This window comes from Trachemys scripta, chromosome 7 (assembly GCF_013100865.1).
Source record: "Trachemys scripta elegans isolate TJP31775 chromosome 7, CAS_Tse_1.0, whole genome shotgun sequence".
NCBI classification, from domain to species: domain Eukaryota; kingdom Metazoa; phylum Chordata; order Testudines; family Emydidae; genus Trachemys; species Trachemys scripta.
This window is the reverse complement of record NC_048304.1, coordinates 40506826-40526538: the sequence shown is the minus strand read 5'-3', so window position 1 is coordinate 40526538 and position 19713 is coordinate 40506826. Positions and strand designations below refer to the sequence as shown.

General features: G+C 39.8%; 1 protein-coding gene across 8 annotated transcripts in view; it reads left to right on the top strand.

The window, feature by feature from the left end:
- ATP2B2 (ATPase plasma membrane Ca2+ transporting 2) overlaps positions 1-19713 on the top strand; it is a 541726-nt gene that overhangs the window by 361072 nt on the left and 160941 nt on the right. For all 8 annotated transcript variants that reach the window (XM_034775811.1, XM_034775816.1, XM_034775812.1 and 5 more), the window contains one exon: positions 19084-19209. In XM_034775811.1, coding sequence (XP_034631702.1) covers positions 19084-19209 — 126 coding nt within the window. The remainder of the gene's footprint in view (positions 1-19083; positions 19210-19713) is intronic.

Genomic DNA, 19713 nt, shown 5'->3' with positions numbered 1-19713 from the left:
CAGTTTCCATTGATTGCAGAATTATTCACTGTGTAACCAGGATGAATTTGGGGTGCAATTTCCAGTTGTCACAAATAACTGGCTATGAATTTCAGTGGCTACGAAAAATTTATTTTAATAGATGAGGTTGGTGAGTCTCATAGATAAGGACATTAAAACCCAAATTAGTGCAAAATGAATAAAGTTCCCCCAAAGATAGAAACATAAAGCATAAAAGTCTCTAGGGTTGTCATACTCTCAGACTTTCAGAGACCATGGAAAATACTGGGAGCCAGTGGGGTATATCGTAAGTGGAATGTGCCACTTCAGCTTACATCATCCTGTCAAGCCTGAAATTCCCAAAAAGGGTCCGGTAACCACCTTCTTTATATACCTTTTTTCCATTCTACCTATGCATGTCCGGGACCATATTTGATGAGGTTTCTGGCCCCTTCCCATGAGTGGTATTCCGGAGCAACTTATTTGGTCATTTAACTTCTGAGGCTGGAATAGGTCATTTTTTTTTTTCACTGTTTCTGTGAAAAAATCCCGATATTTGGTCAAGGTATAAGCCTTTGAAAATTCTGTTTCTACATTCATAGTAGAGATTTGTTAGAGTTCGTCACCTAAATGCTCCCAAGATACCATATGCTGTGAGTGTGCTTCAGACCAGCACTACAAGGACTGAGTGGGAGTTTCCCTGCAATTGCTGCTGCAGGCCATTATGGCACCAGACACAAGAACGAAGAGCAGGGGGGACTCTGTCTGTCTGTCTGTCTCTCTCTCTCTCTCTCTCTCAAAATACACTTCAGACAGTGTATAGGACTTGTTAGGTCTAAGCATCTGGCACTGGCCATTACTAGAGGTAAGATGCCAAACTAGATTGATCAGTGGTCTGGTTTAGTATGGCAAATCCTATATCACAAAGCAGAGATTAAAAGTGAAATCGATGTATGGATAAAATATTTCACTTGGAGCTGTGTTCTAATGTGTAAACTGGAAGACATTCTTATTTAGTTTCTTCTTTGTGATACTAACCATCATTTTGGTGAATAGCAGTTTCATGTTTAATCCATAGCCATCTGTTTGCTCTATTCTATATTTAATTTTTGCAAAATATCCTTTTTTCTATTAATAGCAGATATGATTTATGAAATTGTAAGTACAGCCATTGATAAGCTGCCATGAGCTAGAATGTGACCATTTTTCTGTAGTAGATCTAATACTTATGTGTTAATTTCACAAGCTTCTATCATGAAACATCATGAGCTTTTATAATTTGAAACCGCCACTATTATAATATTCTTGATGGCGGTTGATATGCAGTACACACACTCCGACCCATACATGAATTTTATGAGAGCTATTTGGATGTGTATAGCTGTCAGTTGGTAACTGAAAGAAAACATGGAAAATGTTAGCAGATGTCTTGTCCTGAAAAGATAGCAGAGGGAAAAAAAGCAGTCAAATTAGGGGAAGAACATACGATGTCCCCACTCCTGCTGCCAAAACCCCCAAACATCTGACTACTTAAAGAGAGAAGCTTGGCTTTATAGTTTTATGACACAATTACACAAAGTTTAAGCACTTTTAAAGTTCTCTTTATTGTGTAATTACAAAGATGGTGAAGAATTAATGTGATATTTTAATGAGTGCTGTGTGAGCTTTCATAACTTTCATTAATTGACTGGCTAATTTATACTGACACTATTCTGGATGAGATCTAAATTCTGTTGGCTCTCTTAGGCTCTCTTTGATTTGGAGCCTCATACTGCAGGGGCTGAGCATCTCTTGGGGCTGGTCTACACTAGGGGGGGATCGATGTAAGATACGCAACTTCAGCTACGCTATTCAGCTGAAGTCGAAGTATCTTAGTTCGGCTTACCTGACCGTCCTCACGGCAGCAAGTCAACCGCTGTGGCTCCCCCGTCAACTCTGCTTACTCTTCCTGCCGAGGTGGAGTATGGGCGTCGATTCAGGGATCTATTTATCACATCTAGATGAGACGTGATAAATTGATCTCCGATAGATCCATTACTACCCGCCGATCCAGCGGGTAGTGTAGACGTGGCCTTGGGAAGGGCTAAGCATTCTCTAATCCCAGCAATGTTGATAAGTGTAGAGGGATTATCAGCACCATGCATGAACCAATTGAATTTTGATGGAAATAAAAATTGTAGCCATAACCCTTCCATAGTTACGGTACATTAAACACAGTAAATTACTGTGGGTGCAAAGTACATACTCAGAGTACAGAGAAATGGATGGGATGCAATAAAGGACTCCTCTAGCCCCATACATGCTGGGCTGAGAACAGTTGTACTTAAGATGTAACTTGGTTTTTACACATTTTGACCAAATATTATGAAGGGGGAACCAGAATCTTTACTTGGGTTTTAAAATTTAGTCTCTGGTCAATGGCCAAACCATGTTAGCCTGGACCAATGTTTTAAACAAATTTGTTTAGCAAATGTGCTGTAAACATCTTAGATTTTCCTCTTCTTTTTACATATGAAATACATAGGCAGACTATTCTGGGAGCGTCAAGTTAAATGTTTTCAATGATAACAACCCTTCAGCTCTAGGACTAAAAAGTAGGATAAACCACAGCTCATCTGGGCTGCAGTCTGACATTGTCTTCTCCTGAATCATCTACTGAAGATGAAAAACATTTCTTCTGTCTTGTCATCACAGAGAACAGCTATAAAACATTATAATTGAAGTCCACAAACTCGTTTCAATGCCATTGTCAGTCTAAATCTGTTGAAAGACTGAAGCAGGAAGTAGGTTGATATTGAATTCACCCTTCTGGCACCTGAAATGGTGTTTTTAATAATCATTCAGAGTTTCAATGACATAATTAAGCTGTGTCTCAGTGCAGATATCCTTTTTAATCACCAACACAGTCATTTGCTCTACTTGAGAAGCAGTTCTTATCATACAAGTGCTGACTAAAACAGATGGTTCATTTCCATCTGTATTAACACATTTAGAACCACCTTGAAAAATAAAGAGTTCACATTTCCATAAGACGTCCGAAACCAAAATAAGCAATTTCTCTTTTCTAGTTGTATTGTACTGACATTAAATACATTTTTTTTTTAAATTGAGGATGTTAAAATAGATTTAGGGGAACATGTAATAGGCATATCAATGTCATTGTCTCAGCTAGAGTGCCAGGATATAGTACATTAACCAACTCATACCTAGCTTCTTTTGTTATACAAATCCTGCATACAAGCTGAGGGGGCCTGTTTGGCATAATTAAGATGTTACTTTCCAAGGACCATGCAGATCTCTGCTCTCTGATTGAGATCCAGTTGTATAAAGGTACCAGTCAACATGGGTAAGATTGGAAGAATCTGGCCCTTTATGAATAGGTGCTTCCTTCTTTCAGTATTGATTAATCTGGATGAGACCTTTTCTTATCAATGCTGACATTGTATATACTTATTAATTTCACTCTGATTTAGCATTAATTAATGGCCACCTGAAAAGTATCCGGATAAAAGCTTATAATATAATGTTTTCATAAGACAAGATAGAGGCAGACAGTAGATGGAGCAGTATGTAGAGAAGTTAATATGTTTTGGGGGAAAATAAAAGATAGCTTACAAAGATCCAGAATTGTAGTACTTCAAGTTAATAAAAACCTGTTAAATTATGTAACACTTATGAATGTTGTGCAAACTATTTGTATGTGCCCCATCTAAGGTAATTAGAAATGGTAATTGGTCCTGGGGGAGCTCTGATTTGCAGTGCCTTTTTTAGTGACCTCATTTTTAGTCTATAACTTTAAGGCATGGCTATTCTGAGAGCCCTAGAGGTATAAGGTATAATTGCCCCAAACTGTCCTCTTTGAGCTCTCCAGGAGATGAAAACAAAGCCACTGAAGGGCAGTCCTTTGTTTTGTTGCTACAAGGGTTCATATGCAACTCAGTGGTATCAAAAACACCTGATAAACAGTATCAGCATGTTACCAGAGAGCTGAAGAAACCAGACAGCTTGGGAAGTTGTCTCACCACAACTTTCATAATCTTAAATGGAAGGTTAGAAACTGGATGATAACTGGGTTGGGGTGGGGCTTTTTTGTTTGTTTTTTGTTTGGTTTGGTTTTCTTTTAGCAGTGACCATACCATAGTTCCCTTAACAGAAGTGAGCAACGTACTTCCGAAGGGAAACCTTGACAGAGTCAATCAGAAATGGATCCAGTGCTTCCCCACTTGCCTTAACCAGTCAGGGGAACATGGATTCAAAGGGCAGGTTGTGGTGCAAAGTATCTTTGGAACCCAAGTGAGCAAATCTGGCCTAAACTCAAGGAAAAGTGGTCTGCATATATAAAATCAGATGCTTCAGCTTGCATCTGCTCATTTAATCTGCAAAGTGACATGAAATTTCTTTGTACTGGGGGATAAACTTGCATCAGCTAACAGATGAAGACAGTTTAGTTGAACCAAACTGTCCACTATTCACAGAGAAATCCATGGATTGAATTGTTTAATTCTTGTCTTAGTCAAGAAAGCTGTTTGTTTGAATACATTCATAAATACAGAACTTTTGAACATGAGACTAACCTCACTGTTATACTCATCAATGTTCTGGGGTATTGTGTGATAGGTAATTGTTAATTTTCTATATATCTCCTAAGACTGTGTGTTACTGATTTTGTCCCAGTGTTTGTGAATTTAGTTACAAATATGGGACAGTTGCATAGAAGAGCAGAATTCACCTCATTCTAATTTTATATAAATAATGATTGAATTGGAAACGACACAATGTTATTGTATCTGAACTTAATTTAGTGTCTCCCTGTACATTTGTATCAAGACAAAGCAAGGATCCAAAACCAAAGAGAAGTCAGTTTATTGAAGAGCAAATAAAACAAATTTTGTGGCCATGGTACTTTGTTAGTTTCTGAAAATAAAAAATGAAGCTGGATTAAGGAATCAGGTCACTAACTGCCTGGAGAAAAACAGCTCAGATTTTGTCTCGATTCCCTGCCAGTAAATATTCCAGTCTGGGCTTCTTGCAAAGCAGAAACCTTCAGAGCAAAGCATCCAACCTTAAAAGCTCCAAATGATTTTGGTTATTCTGCAATTATAATGACTTTGATGGAAAGTTCTCTTTCTTTTCTAGAGGGATTTTTGATAGATGTTTCAGTTTATTGATAACATCAACTCTATCTCAGCAATTGCAGGAAAGGGGCTAAAATAGTTGCCTGGATTTGCAAATAGAGAATATGTATCCACCACAGTTTGGGTATTAGTTACTTTGAGCCCTGAAAGTGAGGTGTTACTTTTCACTTGCTTCTTCATGCTCATTTTCCCATATTTAACTAGTTTCATTCTCTGATATTTGGATTTCTGGACACTCTTTGGTCCACTAACTTTTAGGTACATGATTGTCCAGAAAATGTCTGTGGTAGCATAGTAGTCTCTGCCTAACTTCCTAGTCCATATATGTTTCATTAATTTTCCCCTCACTAAAATATTTTCTTTTCCGTGCTGAAAAACTAACTATTAGCGGCTTCAAAAATCTCAGTTTTTCTGAACTATGTAAGTATCATGAAAGTTCTAGTGCCCACAGTAGGAAAAAATGAATTTTATTCACATTGGAAAGAAGTCTTATGAATGAAAGAAATAAACACATTCATTTCACATGAACCTGACATACAAGATTTAAGATTTAATATTCAGTGCACAGATTAGGAGGAAACATGAATTCTTTCCATAGTTCCAAGTACATAATTATAGCTAATAAAGATTTAGAGTCTGATCCTTCACTCAAACTGGTTTATATTAGTCATAACTTAACTGATGCCAGTGGAGTTACTAGTGTATAGTGAAAGAATTAGTTCTTTTGTCTGTCTGTAGATATTTAAGAGCTCTTCAAAAGTTTCTAGTTAGATCCAGCTTACTGAACTACTGGTACCCATTGCCCACGCAGAAATATTCCTTTAAGTTTTAAATTCACTTTTAAATATAGTCTCCAGACTTACTAGAATTACATGAAGGGTGAGTCTAAAAGCTTTGGTGGGGCTCAGTTCAGATTGGTAACTAGAAGTCTGGATATGTTTTATGACCTTCTGAAGTCTGTGGGACTGAGCTTGAAATCTTGTGTGTGTGGCTTTTTTTCTGACTGAGACAGTGATCCATAAAGAATAACCTTTCTTTTGATATTTTAACGGATATATTTATGTTCCAATACAGAACAAATACATGAATTTAAAACACAGATTAAAAGTTTAAACATTTTTGAGCTTCAGAAAAGTTTCTGTTTTGCATGAAGTTTTAGGTCGTTTCTTGTTTAATGAAACCTGTAGTTTAACTGAACCCTTGTAATGAATTCTCTAAGTATTTTCTATTCCTTCTGACTTGCACTTCACATTTCTTCAGTTCTGATTCTGCAAGCTTAGTGCAGGTGTGTCTAGAAATGACATATGAGGTTATTGAATTGAGCTTTAGTAGATTGACATTAAAGGTAATGCAGAAGCACAGTAGCGCAATGACATTCCATGCATTCATCACTATCGTTTACATACTGAGGGGTAATGAGATTGTTGGTACAGTTGGCTGGAGAACAACAGTTCTGTTTTGTGGCCTCTCTTGAGATTTCAGCATTTGTTTTTGTTCTACATTGAAATGAAAACAAAACCTTTAGCAAAACCGAATTGTGTCAGAACTTCTCTTTTCAGATCAAAATTGTTAGAGAGTCCTAAATCAAAAATCTATCTGTGGAAGTGACTTGAGGGTACACCCTGGATTTCAGAAACCTTCTCAGCAATAACTTCATTAAAATCAATATGTTTCCAGACAAAATTTCAGTTTTAATGTTTCGCCAAAAATGTTCCAACCAGCTCTAATTATCAGCACTAATTCAGTCCTGATGAATTGGAAGTATTCCTTTCTATTTCTAATAGCCCTCTTCCAAAAACTGCCTCTTACAAAGACTAATGCTTCAGTCTTGGGTAAAACCAAGACTAATTTACTGTGTTACAGTGGGGAAACTACACACTGAATCACTTTGATGTCTGCCAATAATTCTCTGACAAAAAGGTTAGCTCAGTAAAGGCTTTAATAAATAGTATGTGTGTGCCTGGTTTATTCAAGTTGCTCCAGTAAACTTCTAAAAGGACCTCATGGATTCATACAATAGATTATCTATTAATCTAAACACACTCTTTAGATCTAAACTCAGAGTTTCTTTTCTTGATGTCATGATGTTAGTTCTAGGTCTACCCCAGGACTTTTAAGTGACTGTGATGGGGTGGACTAGGCCCTGAGTACCTTGATGGCAGCTTTTTGGCCCTGCCAAACCCCGCCCCAGAAAAAGGCAGCGATCGTCCAAGCTGCCTAGAGAGGCTGAGTGGGAAGCAGCCAATCAGGGCCTAGTAAGCTAGTATAAGAAGAGCTGCCCAGACAGAGCAGTTCCTTGCTAGAGCTGGAGGAGAGTGGATGGTGCTCTGGGCTGGCTGCTGGGACTTCAACAGGATAAGGCCCTGAGGTAAGGTGAAGAATGTGCTGGAGCCACCCCCCAATCTCCCATTAGTCACTGGAGGAAGTGGCCTGGACATTGAGGCACTCCAAAAGGGGGAACTAATCTCTTTTAGTGGCCCAGCTGAAGAGCTGGGGCCAGAAAGGCCCTGAAAGGGCAAAGACATTGCCTCCAAGGAAGGAGCCCTGGGGCACCACTCTGTTCTGGAGCAGGGACAAACTGAGAGAGATATTACAGAGGGCACTGAAAGAGGCCCCTGTTGGACTTGTACCCCAAAAGGGGTTTGCTTTGCTTTTATCTCACAGATAGACTATGTATCACTTGGCCGGAGGGCTAAGTCAGCAAAGACCCACCACAAAAACAGCTAGAGAGAAAGAGTGCAGGCACATACACTTGGCTAGGAGGCGCTCGCAAGAGGTGAGTGCAACCCTGTTACAGTGACCCCATTAGGGAAAGGCATCACTAGCCAGCAGGGAAAGAGAAGAGCAATTGTAATCAAGAATGGGATGGGAGAGAGGGGGGAGCCACCAGAGGCTGGTGAAGGGGTAACACTAATCAGTTAAGAGCATTTCGGTGACTGACATGAAATGAACGGCTTTTGTTCACACACTGTCTGAAAGTCAATCTCCTTTGACAGTGTGATTAAGAACATTCAAGCAGTGATTCTATTTTAGTTGAAGGGACTGGGCTTTGATCAGTAGTTTTTTTTTTTTTTTTTTTGTTATCAACTTGAATATTCTTTATTGTGTTTGTTCTTGTGAGCTTTTTTGGTCAGATGTAGTCTCACCTTTTGTCTGTCTTCTGTTTACCTCATTTCAAGAGATAATTTTAGCTTCTAATTATTTTAACTATATTTACTTTGTGACGCCGTCCAGCTGTTTAATGACCATATACAGCATTTCCTGGAAATATAGCTTCATTGCATTGGTTTGCTCATCTATTTGATGAACATTTTGGTTCCTATATACTGTCAAGCATCTTCTATACCATATGTAAATTTACTTTCTTTTTACTGGTTTTCAGAATTCTGATCCCTCTGAAAACTCTTGTTTTCAAATCCATACATGAGATGGATGTACACCTCTACCCTGCTATAACGCTGTCCTCAGGAGCCAAAAAATCTTACCGCATTATAGGTGAAACCACATTATATTGAACTTGCTTTGATCCACCTCCCGGAGCGCTGCTTTACCGCGTTATAACCGAATTAGTGTTATATCAGGTCGTGTTATATCGGGGTAGAGGTGTATATGGAAAATGGAAGAAAGCTGTACTGCTGCTGTATTTTTCTGCTTCACTTAGCTGTTGATAGCCAGTGCCCATTTTTGAAGCTACTCTCTTGAACTTTGCATCAGAATGACATTGAAAAATAGTGTCTGCACATTATATATTACGATACACTGTGTGTAATTGGCGGCAGGGGGAGGAACCAATATAAATTTGTGCAGAAAACTTCCACTGTGAGGGTAATACCTGTGCTAACTGGTAGGTTAGGTTAAATGCAATAGTATTGATAGATGTGGTAGTTGGAATGTTTTTTAAGAACTTTCATACTTTTAGTACAGTACAATGCCTTCTTATTTGCTGTATTTTTTGACCACACAACATTTGTCTGCTGACAGATCCCAGTTCCTGAGGCAGTTCACCTCACGGAGGAACCCATGCCCACCTTTAGAAGCAATTTCTTTTGAAATACTAGTGTGGAGAACTGGGAAATTTTTGATTTATTATGAACAATGTGTGACTCAGTTTCCCCCTTGCATTCTATTGTTTCCTACCTGGGTGAAGGGGATTAATCTCTTTGTCTTCCAGTGGGGAGATATGACAGATGTGTGACCTTGGAAGCATGGAAAATGTCAGACAATTGCATCAAAATATACAAGATGCTATAAGCACATAGAATATTCATGGACTTTTGCATCAATAGTGTAATATGCATCTTTGTGTTCCTGGCTTGCTGGGTGGGTTTTGTGTGAAATCTGGAATGACTCAGGAGTGAGTAATGCAAAGTCCCAGTACCGGCGGTGCAGATACCCAACTTTTGAAGCTTTCCCCTAAGGAAAGGGGCATTGCTTAGTATTATTTGTTTCAGAACTGGGCAAAAAAGGGTCAGCTTGAACCAAGTCAGGGTCCCTCACATGATCCCCCAAATGAATGAGTGTTTAACCAAGAGGGAAAATCTCTGCTGGAAAGGTTGGAAGGACTTTGAAAACCTACCACAGGCTCCATGTGGAAGATGGGTGACACCTAGCAAGCTTAGCATGCATATAGACTGTTTATTGTTTTATAATATATTTTCTCTATAGTGCTTTTGTCCTAAATAAATGTACTGTGCTTTGTGAAAGCTGGATGATCACTGGCAAATGCTGTCAGAGGCCCCTGAGAGAACAGACCTGTAGGTGCTGGACTAAAGTCAGACCTACTGGGATAAGCATAAGACTGTAACCCTAAAATTCTGGTCCAGAGGGAGAGGAAGGTGGGTTCCAGCCCATGGACAATTAGAGGATTGAGACTTAAAAGGACACCCTTGGAGAAGATGAGGGAGGGAACAGAGGTACAGTTAACTTTGCTTGGATGCCCTTCTTTGCATGCCATATGACAAAACAGGATGTATAAGTGTGTCTAAAAAGGCTGGTGGAAAATAGCACATTCAGTCTACCATATATACCAACATGATATCTAGGAAAGGGCATAGTGATCCTGCTTTATTTCTGAGCTACTCCTGCATAGCTTGTAGATAGATTGAGCCTTTCTTCATCACACCAAAGTGGGTCAGGTCTGCCCAGGTAATCTCACTTTTCCTTTATACCTGTACAAGAGTGTTTTCTTGGTGCAACTTTTACAGGTATAAGGAAAAAACTATGCACTGGGATCTGCAAAGTAAGCTAAGGACAATGCTGGCAAAAACAGCAATTTTTTTCTTGGCTCATTTAGCAGTCAGTTAAATTCTGAGCCCAGCAGTGATAAAGACACCGCTTACTGAAGCCAATTTTGAATGCTTCACTTGTAAGAAATGTTAATCTGGGTTGAGTCAGAGGTTATCCATCTGTTCATATTTTTATTTCCATTTCATTTTCACCCATCATCTCAAAGGATGAGGCTCAACAGCTCAGTTGTCAGTGATTTGATATTTCTCGCTCTATCCCTCTGACACATCTCTAGATTGATGATTTTCCCTCCCAAATTCTGTCGGCTTCAGTGTCATTAGTTCACCCTCATTTTAAACATTCAGCTAATTTTGTGCAACTACCCATTTTCACTGGAGAAAATTGGAGCTAGATTCCTCCTTTCCCCCTAACTGAGTGGGAGAGAAGAGATCACCTTAGCTGGGACCCTATCCTTTTCATGGGGTGAAGCTAAACCAGTGCACAGAGACACTGAATGAGAGGAAGTCTGCTTATCTTGTTAAACTTTACCCCTTGAGCTGGGAGAGAGGGCAGCCCCCTCCCCACAACTCCTCTGTTGTGAACATAATACTGTAACTATAGGACCCCAGGCTTGTAGTGGGATTGGAAAGAAAATAACCTCATCACTAGGGGTTCCATTCTGTGGGAGCCCCATCCCCAGAGTCATAGGGAAGAATATACAGTGTTGCCTGGAAACCTCATCCACTGGAAGGGGATAATTCTCTGGGGAAAGGGGACAGGAGGAAGACTACATGACAGGGACCACATTCCTGTGCAAAAGCAGAAGGGAGACCCCTCTGCCTCCCGGCACCTGGGTTTCAGAAGCAGAGAGAGATCCACAAGATCTTCTCTCCAGCAGAGGCCTAGGCTCTCTTCCTGTCTCACCTGGTATTCTACTCATGACCCAGATCACTCCATGAACAGTACCTAGCACACTGCAAGCACCACTGGGATACAAATAAATACAGTATTATATTCTTCTGGGAAAGAACTGGGTTCAGAATTGTGTTCGTTGTAGAAGTGAGAAGGGAAAAAGAGAAAATGGAAAACTGGACTGAGAGCACGTTTTCCAAGAGGGAAAAGGCCACTGAACTTTGCACCCTCTCCTGTTGCCTCAGGTGGAGGAGGGAGGAGAGCTCACTAGTTTCCTTAAAGGGGAGGATCAGAAGTCTGAATTTGATGTGGAAGTTGAGAGGAATCCAGTGGAGAGATCTGAAATAGGGAAGTGCCACAGTCCCAGTGGTGGGCTAGGAAGAGGGAAGCTTTGAGTGGGCTGAGGGAAGCAATATTTGTTTAGAGGATATTGGCAAATAATCAAGATAGGGACAAGACTTTAGCCATAGAGGCAAAGCAGAAAGGTCAGATTTGAGATATGGAAAAACTGAGCCCCTGAGTTTTGGAGGCAGCTTGACTATTTGGGAAGAAGGAGACAGGAGTGAAATTGTACTGAGATTCCAAGACTGGATGAGAAGAAGCAGGATGATGGTGTCTACAGCAGTGGAGAAGGTTGAGAGGCAAAATGCAGAGGCGCTCTGTATTTGTGAAGTTGAGATGGGATAGCAATGGCACAACCAGGCAAAAGATCAGAGAGGCAAGATAGGACAATCACAGAGAAGGTCATGATAGAGAAACAGATTTGTGAGTCGTTGGCAGAGACATGTAACTTTGTGAGAGCAGATGAAGTTTCTCAGGGATACTGCACAGAGAGATTGTGTAGAGAGCAGGAGGACCTTAGACAGAGCCTGAGGGATGCTAACAAAAATGGGAGGAGAGACAACTACCAAAGGAGATGCTGGAGGTTTAGGGGGCGAAATCAGGATTGTATGGGAGTCCAGGGGACGAAGAGAATGAATGACAGAAAATGTGCTCTCAATCCAGTTTTCTATCTTCCTCTTTCTCTTCTAACCTTCATAGTGAACATAGTTCTGAACCAACTTCACTGTGAGTGCTCTGTTGTTCTGCAGCTTTCAACAACTATTTTCAAAAATACTTGTGGGTAACTTGGCTTGGTTCTCCAGTTCAGACAGGGTCTCGTTAAAGGTAGTCAAGATTCAACACATTTGACCACTGGTGTTATTGACCAAGTACCAATGAGTGCCTTGTTGTTCCAGCTCCAAACATACCAAAGGATGAATTTCAGAGACTAGAATACCAATTAGAATGTGGCTGAGAGCAACCTAAAAGAGAACAAAATATCCTGGAGGGAATCAAATTGTATTGAAGACAAACAGCATTTCCAAATATGAACAATCTTCAGTGCACTAAGAAATTCTTTTTTTAACATGTCTGTCTATCAATGCATTTTAATTGGTATTGTGTCTGCTGGAACAGTCTTAGGGCTCTGATGAGATATTTATGCTCAAATCAGCCTCAGCAAGCTGTTGACAGCACTTCCCACTATGTTGTGTTTGCCAAACCAATCAAAGGGACATTGGTGGCACAAATTAATTGTAGTGATTGCAAAACAACACATTATGGTATGTAGACAATATAGCATCTCTAGTTATCACAGCACTGTCACCTAATAACTTGTGACACCACTGGTATCAACTTCTAAAATCTCGGCCTACTTTTGTCCCAAATATCCATTCTACAATGTTTTTTTCTACTTTCATTATTTAGTGCCTAAGGATCTATGTGCTGTGTCACTCCACTGGCATTCTTTTATGTTTCTATTTTCATTTTAGCAACATGGAAGAGAAAGATGTGGCTGCTGGTGGTGGGTGTCTTTGAGGATTGTAAATTGGTGGGAGAAAACAAAGGAGTGGAAAACAAGTTTGGGGCCTACTGGGATTTAAATAGAGACTATGTAAGAAGATGCTTAGCAGCTTGTTTGTAATAATTAATAATAATAATAATTAATAATAATAAAAAAACTAGTGAAGGGAGGAGGGTGAAGTGCCAGGTTGTAAATGGGAATATTATCTTAACCTATAAAAGCATTGCTATCAGTTGCAGGTTTGCTACTTTGAACAAATCTAGGAGTGTTACTTCGTGTTCTAAGGAAAGTAGCTTCTTTATTCCTGGCCATGAATCTGGATGAAGAGAAAAATGATGAATCTGTTTGTCACTATTTTATCTGATGGACAGAATTATGTTCTCAAGAAAATGTGTTGCAACATATTTATTTTGTAATGACCTGGGTTGACATATCAGATGCTTTCTCAATTTTCAAAAGAATTAATCAAAATGAACCGTGACTCAGGGCTCAGTTCAAAAATTTGGTGAAAAACAGAGGAAGACTATTTCCATGGCTGTTTGAGCTTGGCAGCTGTGAAAACCAAGCAGGATTCCCTGTGGCAAAATGAAAAATATTCCCCCTCTCATGCATGGAATCTGGGACTCTGCCCAGCTTGATTGGTTCATATTGCAACTGGTCAGCAGCCACCTCTGTGGGGGGCTCCATGGAGCCTACTCAGGAGCTTTCCTAGTGGTATTCTACTGTGGTTGTAGGCACTTCTCTGCTTAATAGAAAATCTTGCACTGGGGAGTTCTCAGAACTATAGATCAGACATCAATGGAAGTTCTTTTGTTTTTAGAAATGAAGCAATGTTAATGATGTGGCATTGGGGACTGTGCCTTTAAGGACTGGGCTTCCCAGACAGAGTCTGGAAGGAGCACTGTGAATGAAGCTCTTGTTATACACACCCAGTTGAAATCAGAACCACAACAAAGGAGACATCTTGCTAACTCCTTAAGCACTGAGCGATCACTGAGCATCACATGGTATTCAGAGTGAAAAGGAACTAAGCAGATACCCTGAGTGGAAGAATGGAGCAGTAAATAGCCCCCCACTAGTGCTGAAACTCTCTAGAAATGTGGAAGATAATTGTCCATCCATGCCAGCAGAAAGACAGGAGTCAATGGATGTGGTGTAATTAGGCTTCAACTTTATTCACTTTAAATAACTGGGATTATCTAGCAATTGCATAGTGCAGGTCATCATCATTTCTTAATCATTTCTAAAATATCCCCAACCTGATCCCAGCCATCTCGTTGCTGGGATCCCACCACCTTCCCCTCGTGTGAGGTAAAGGGGGCTATAGAAGGAGAAGAGTTGGCTCCCTTCTGTATCAGACTCAGAGCCCCAAACCCCACTTCCTGGGCTCCTTTAAGGGATGATTTCTTTCAAATCCTTTCCCAATCCATTTTATCCAATCAGTGTATCCCTTCCAAAACTGTTACCCGCATTGGATATCTGCCCTCAAATTTAATTGTTGTGACAACATAACCTAACCTACTACCCCACCCCACTGGGTCTCAGACCGGCTGTGGGGAAGATGAAAAAACTCCACCCAGCCTCCGTAATCTAGTGGTGAGGGAAAATTTCCTTCTCAGCCTCCAATGAAAAGGGCAACTAGAGGATGCACATAGCAGATCGCGAGGGGACCTAGTTCTTTTTCAGATCCATGAGTGTGTGTGTGGGGGGTGGGGTGCTGCCACTGTGATCCAGGTGAAAAAGGGCTTCTCCAGAACTGCACGGAATATAAATACCTACCTCCTTCTGATCAGCAGGAAGGGCAGTGACCTCCTTCTCCTTCACCCCCCCTGACTTGGCCCAGCTGCTTCCTGCTCTTCCCTGCTCTATCCTTGTATACGTTGCCCCCCTCCCATCTACCCGCCTGTACTGGGGGGAGCCCCCTTAACGAGGCAATACGCCTGTTCTTCCAGCCAGCTGGACAAGGACCCAAAACATCAAGCTGCAGTGGGCACATTGGAGAAGATTTAAACAGTATTTTACTCTGTATCTACAAGCAATGGATGCCAGCAGAAAGGCAGAGTCAGAAGATAGCCTTGTTACTGTCAATAGCTGGTTTGGAAGAACTTGTGTTTAACAGTTTTCAGTTCATTCAGGCAGAGGAGGCTAACTGTGAAACTGAATTATAGAAATGAGAGGTGTACTGCACTGTATGCAAAAAAGAAACATCTAAGAAATGATTTTAAAGAGAAAATACACAAAGAAGGTGAAACCACAGAAGAGCTTGTTACTGATCTAAATCTGAAGAGCTCATCTTTGCAATTTTGTGAGGCTGAGTTAAGAGACCAGATCACAATTGGGATCTGGAACAAAAAACTCAGAGAGACTACTGTAAGACCAAGAATTAACCCTTCACAAAGCAATTAGAATTTTACAAGCAAAGGAAATCACCAGTCCAGAATGAAACTTATAGAGGGTGGACAGTTCTTTGATGCTCTAGACATGATAGAGAATCCAGAATGCTACCAGAAAAGAGACTTGAGACAGAAAGGTGTGCATAACTCAGTCGGAATTCAGCAAAAACAGCATATGAAACCGTGCAAGCCAAGTGGATGCCCAACATGTGAAAAAGATGCAAGAGTTGCAATGGATTATATCACTTTGCAAGTTTGCAAACACCAAGAGGGCATGCACAGTGTTGACAAGGACAATGACATCACCACTAGCTCAGATAAATTCTTCACAGGCGCAATGGACAATGTTGCAGCAGGAGATGGTTGGACTATCAACCAGAAACCAAAGGGGACATTTATTACTTTCAGGTTCGTCTGCTGAACAAGTTTGGGCAGCATCCCAGCCTTCCTCTGGCTGGACAGCCAAAACTTTAATCTGCTGTGGCACAGTGCCAGTGCCCTGATGCATGTCTACTAGGCAGTTTTCCCCCACATGTGCCCCAGCTCCTGGCAAGTCTAATACCTCAGATCCTTGAGATCTTTCCTCTGAGGTTATCTCAAAGTGGCAGCTCCCTCCCCCTCCCCAACTCCCTGGTTTGGGTTTGCTAACTTCACATCCATGGTGAGCACATGCAAACACTTTGGAGGTCAGGATTAGAATTCAAAACAACCTTGACAAATTAGATAATTGGTCCAATTTCTGTAAGATAAAATTCAATAAAGATAAGTGCAAAGTGCTTCACTTATGGATGAAAAATCAAATCAGAGCTACAAAATGGGGGAAAATGGGTTGGGTGGTATTACTTCTGAAAAGGGTCTGGAGGTTACTGTGAATCACAAATTGAATGTGAATCAACAATGTGACTCAGTTGCAAAAAAGGCTAATATCATTGTGGGGTGTATTAAGAGGAGTAAGACATAGGAGGTAATTGTCCCACTCTACTCATTACTGGAGTACTATGTCCATTCTTGGCACTACACTTTAGGAAAGCTGTGGACAAATTGGTGAGTGTCCAGAGGAGAACAAAAATGATAAAAAGTTTAGAAAACCTGACCTATGAGAGAAAGTTAATAAACCTGGGTATATTTAGTCCTGAGAAAGAAGTCTGAGGGGAGGGGGACCTGGTAACAAATGTACAGTATGTTAAGGGAAGTTATAAAGAGTGATCAATTGTTCTCCATGATCATTGAAGGTAGGACAAGATGTAACAAAGCGAGAGATTTAGGTTAGATATTAGGCAAGATGTTCTAACTATAAGGGTAGTTTAGTGGGCGAGGTAATACATATGTGAATGAGGTAATATCCTTATTACTTCACCCACATTTTCTCTCTAATATCCTGGGACCAACACAGCTATAACACTACATACTAAACTGACAATGATATACAAAACATTTAGGGTAGTGACCCTCCAACCTTTTTTGCATCTGTTTTCTAAATATTTCAGCATTCATAAAGGAAAAGCTAAAAAAGTACAGGCAACAACCTACTCTTTAGCTTTCACTATTTAGGTTATGAACAGATAGTGGGTAAATCAGTATCCGCTTTGTCTGGTCTTTAAACCCTTTATCCAGTCATTATCTGACTATTAAAGACTTTAGATTAGGGCTTCATCACTAAATTAAGTGACCGCATTGTCAACGTTTTGACACTATCCTTTGCACATTTGCTCTTATCTTTTGTTGACCGACCATTTTTTCATATTCTTTTTATTAAATTGCCTTAAAAGTACAATATCACACAAGCTTGTTCTTTTCTTAAAAAACCTTTATGGAGTGTTCAATATAAAACTGTCTAGCATAAACTTTGTTTCAAATTCTCTATTTTTAAAATACTGACCCTCCCCCCCCCCATTAGGGAAGTGGGCTACTTGTAACTCTTCCCAGAAAGTTCTACCCTATTTATACATTTTCTTCTTTCTCAAAATGACTAGCATCCCCCTTCCTCTGCTGTATATCTAGAAATGTTCCTAAGAAGCGTACAGTTTTAGTTGCATGTAATACTGAGTTAATTTCTAGTAAAGATTCTCAGACTATGGTCTCTGGTGCCCAGTCCTCTGGTTTGTCGCAGGGTGCTCTCTCTTTGATTTCCAGTAAATTGAATTAAAATGGAGCAAAAAATGAATTAAATATATTCCCAATGTTACTTTTCCACGTAAGCAATTCTTGTAGTTGCCACTATAGGAATATTACATAATCCAAAATGGAAAGGAAAGTGGTCTGTGTAATTGCACACAGGTAGGGATGGAAGTTCCTGAGACAGCTTCTCAAGATGTGGCTTACCTTGTGAAAAAGTTAGAACCGTTGATTTAGGGCTTGTCAGCATGGTGCTTTGGCTAACTGGTCTTTGTGGGCCCTGCTGATGTGCATTAAAAAAATCCCTAGTGTGCATTAAAGTAGCCCTGTTAGAAATGAGACTACAATGCTACACACTAGGGAATTTTTAGTGCATGCCTGCGCATCCACGTGGGCCAGCTTAATGTACACCCTGCTGGTGCAGACTAACGAACCATGAAGACAGGCATGATAGATTTGTGTGATGTAGATCCTTCATTTGATACGTCTACGTGGGCCAAACAGGCCATCTCTAGACAATAAAATGCAGAAGATTTTTTTCAAAAGGGATTTGATTCCATAGTTAGCATTGTCAGTTAAATGATAACTAAATAGATTATCCCTTTCAGGAAAAACTCCCTTGTTATCAGTTTAATTTGTTCTACCCATAGCAAAAAAATTCTTTTCAAACTGAATCATCTTCATATGGGTGCAGACTTCTCCTTGTCCTCTGAAAAACATTATCCTTCAGTTAGTAATCCCATGAAAATATGTCTGAGTCTTGACTTCTTTAGTGTTGGGAACATGGGATTTCTCAATAAGTAGTTCATTTTCTTATATTCCCATGAATCATAATTTGTTAAACACAATTAGCTGTGCAACACTTCAACTTTTTTTCACTATATTTAAAGGTGTGTGATCAACTTCAGAATCATACTTATCTGAAAATATTTTATTACAAGTAACAACTGAGATAACCATAACTGAAAGATGAAAAGTTTTCCTTACTTTTAAATGTTGCTTCTGAATTTGATGGTTTGTGTATAATAACTTTTGCTGCTTTTCCTATGTGCTCCATTTTCCCCTTTATTTTGTGTGTGTTTCACACAAAACAGGAGAAAAACATTTGCAAAAACAGCAAAATGTATGTTAAAATCACAATAATTGGCTTGGATGCAAATGTAACACCTGAAGTTACTTTTACCTTTAAGAATTGAATCAATTTCAAGTTGAAGTTTATTTTAAAACTTGACTTCTACCATCATCTATTTAATTGATACACAGGCACCCTGAGATTTGTAGTAAAGCATCTTTTATTGTTTATGCAGTGGATGGACTTCTTTCACTGGCATGTGCCATGACTGGAGTCACTCTGGATTTAAACTAGTGTAACTGAGGTCAGAATCTGGCTCACTGTCTACCCTGGTAGTAGTCTTTAAAAATACATTCAGGAAGTATTAGCAAAATTTTTAATTTCTCTTTTATCCTGTCATTTCAGGTACCCATGTCATGGAGGGCTCTGGGCGAATGCTCGTAACTGCTGTGGGAGTGAATTCTCAGACAGGCATCATCTTTACTCTATTAGGGGCTGGTGGAGAAGAGGAGGAAAAGAAAGATAAGAAAGGTAACCCCCTCATAGCACATCTTCATGCTCTCAAATTATTCTTGTAGGCCCTTTATTCGTAAAGCACTAAAAGTATCTAAAGTACTGTCTTCATGTATATTTTTTGTCATTACATATATGAGGGAATACAGCAAGAGCTATATATTACTAATACGTAAGTCATGATTAAAAGTTTTTTTCATTTTAAGTTGCAGACTGTAGTGTGTGATCAAATAAATGGGAAAATAAGGGTAGATATTCCAATCACAACATTTTACTTTTGCATATAAATCTATATTCACCTAAATTTTGCCCATTTACATCTACATTAATCCTTGCATGGTGACAGTTTTCAGAATGGTAGCCGTGTTAGTCTGTATCAGCAAAAAGAACGAGGAGTACTTGTGGCACCTTAGAGACTAACAAATTTATTTGGGCACAAGCTTTCGTGGGCTAAAACCCACTTCATCGGATGCATGGAGTCAAAAATACAGTATATATACACACACACACACACACACACAC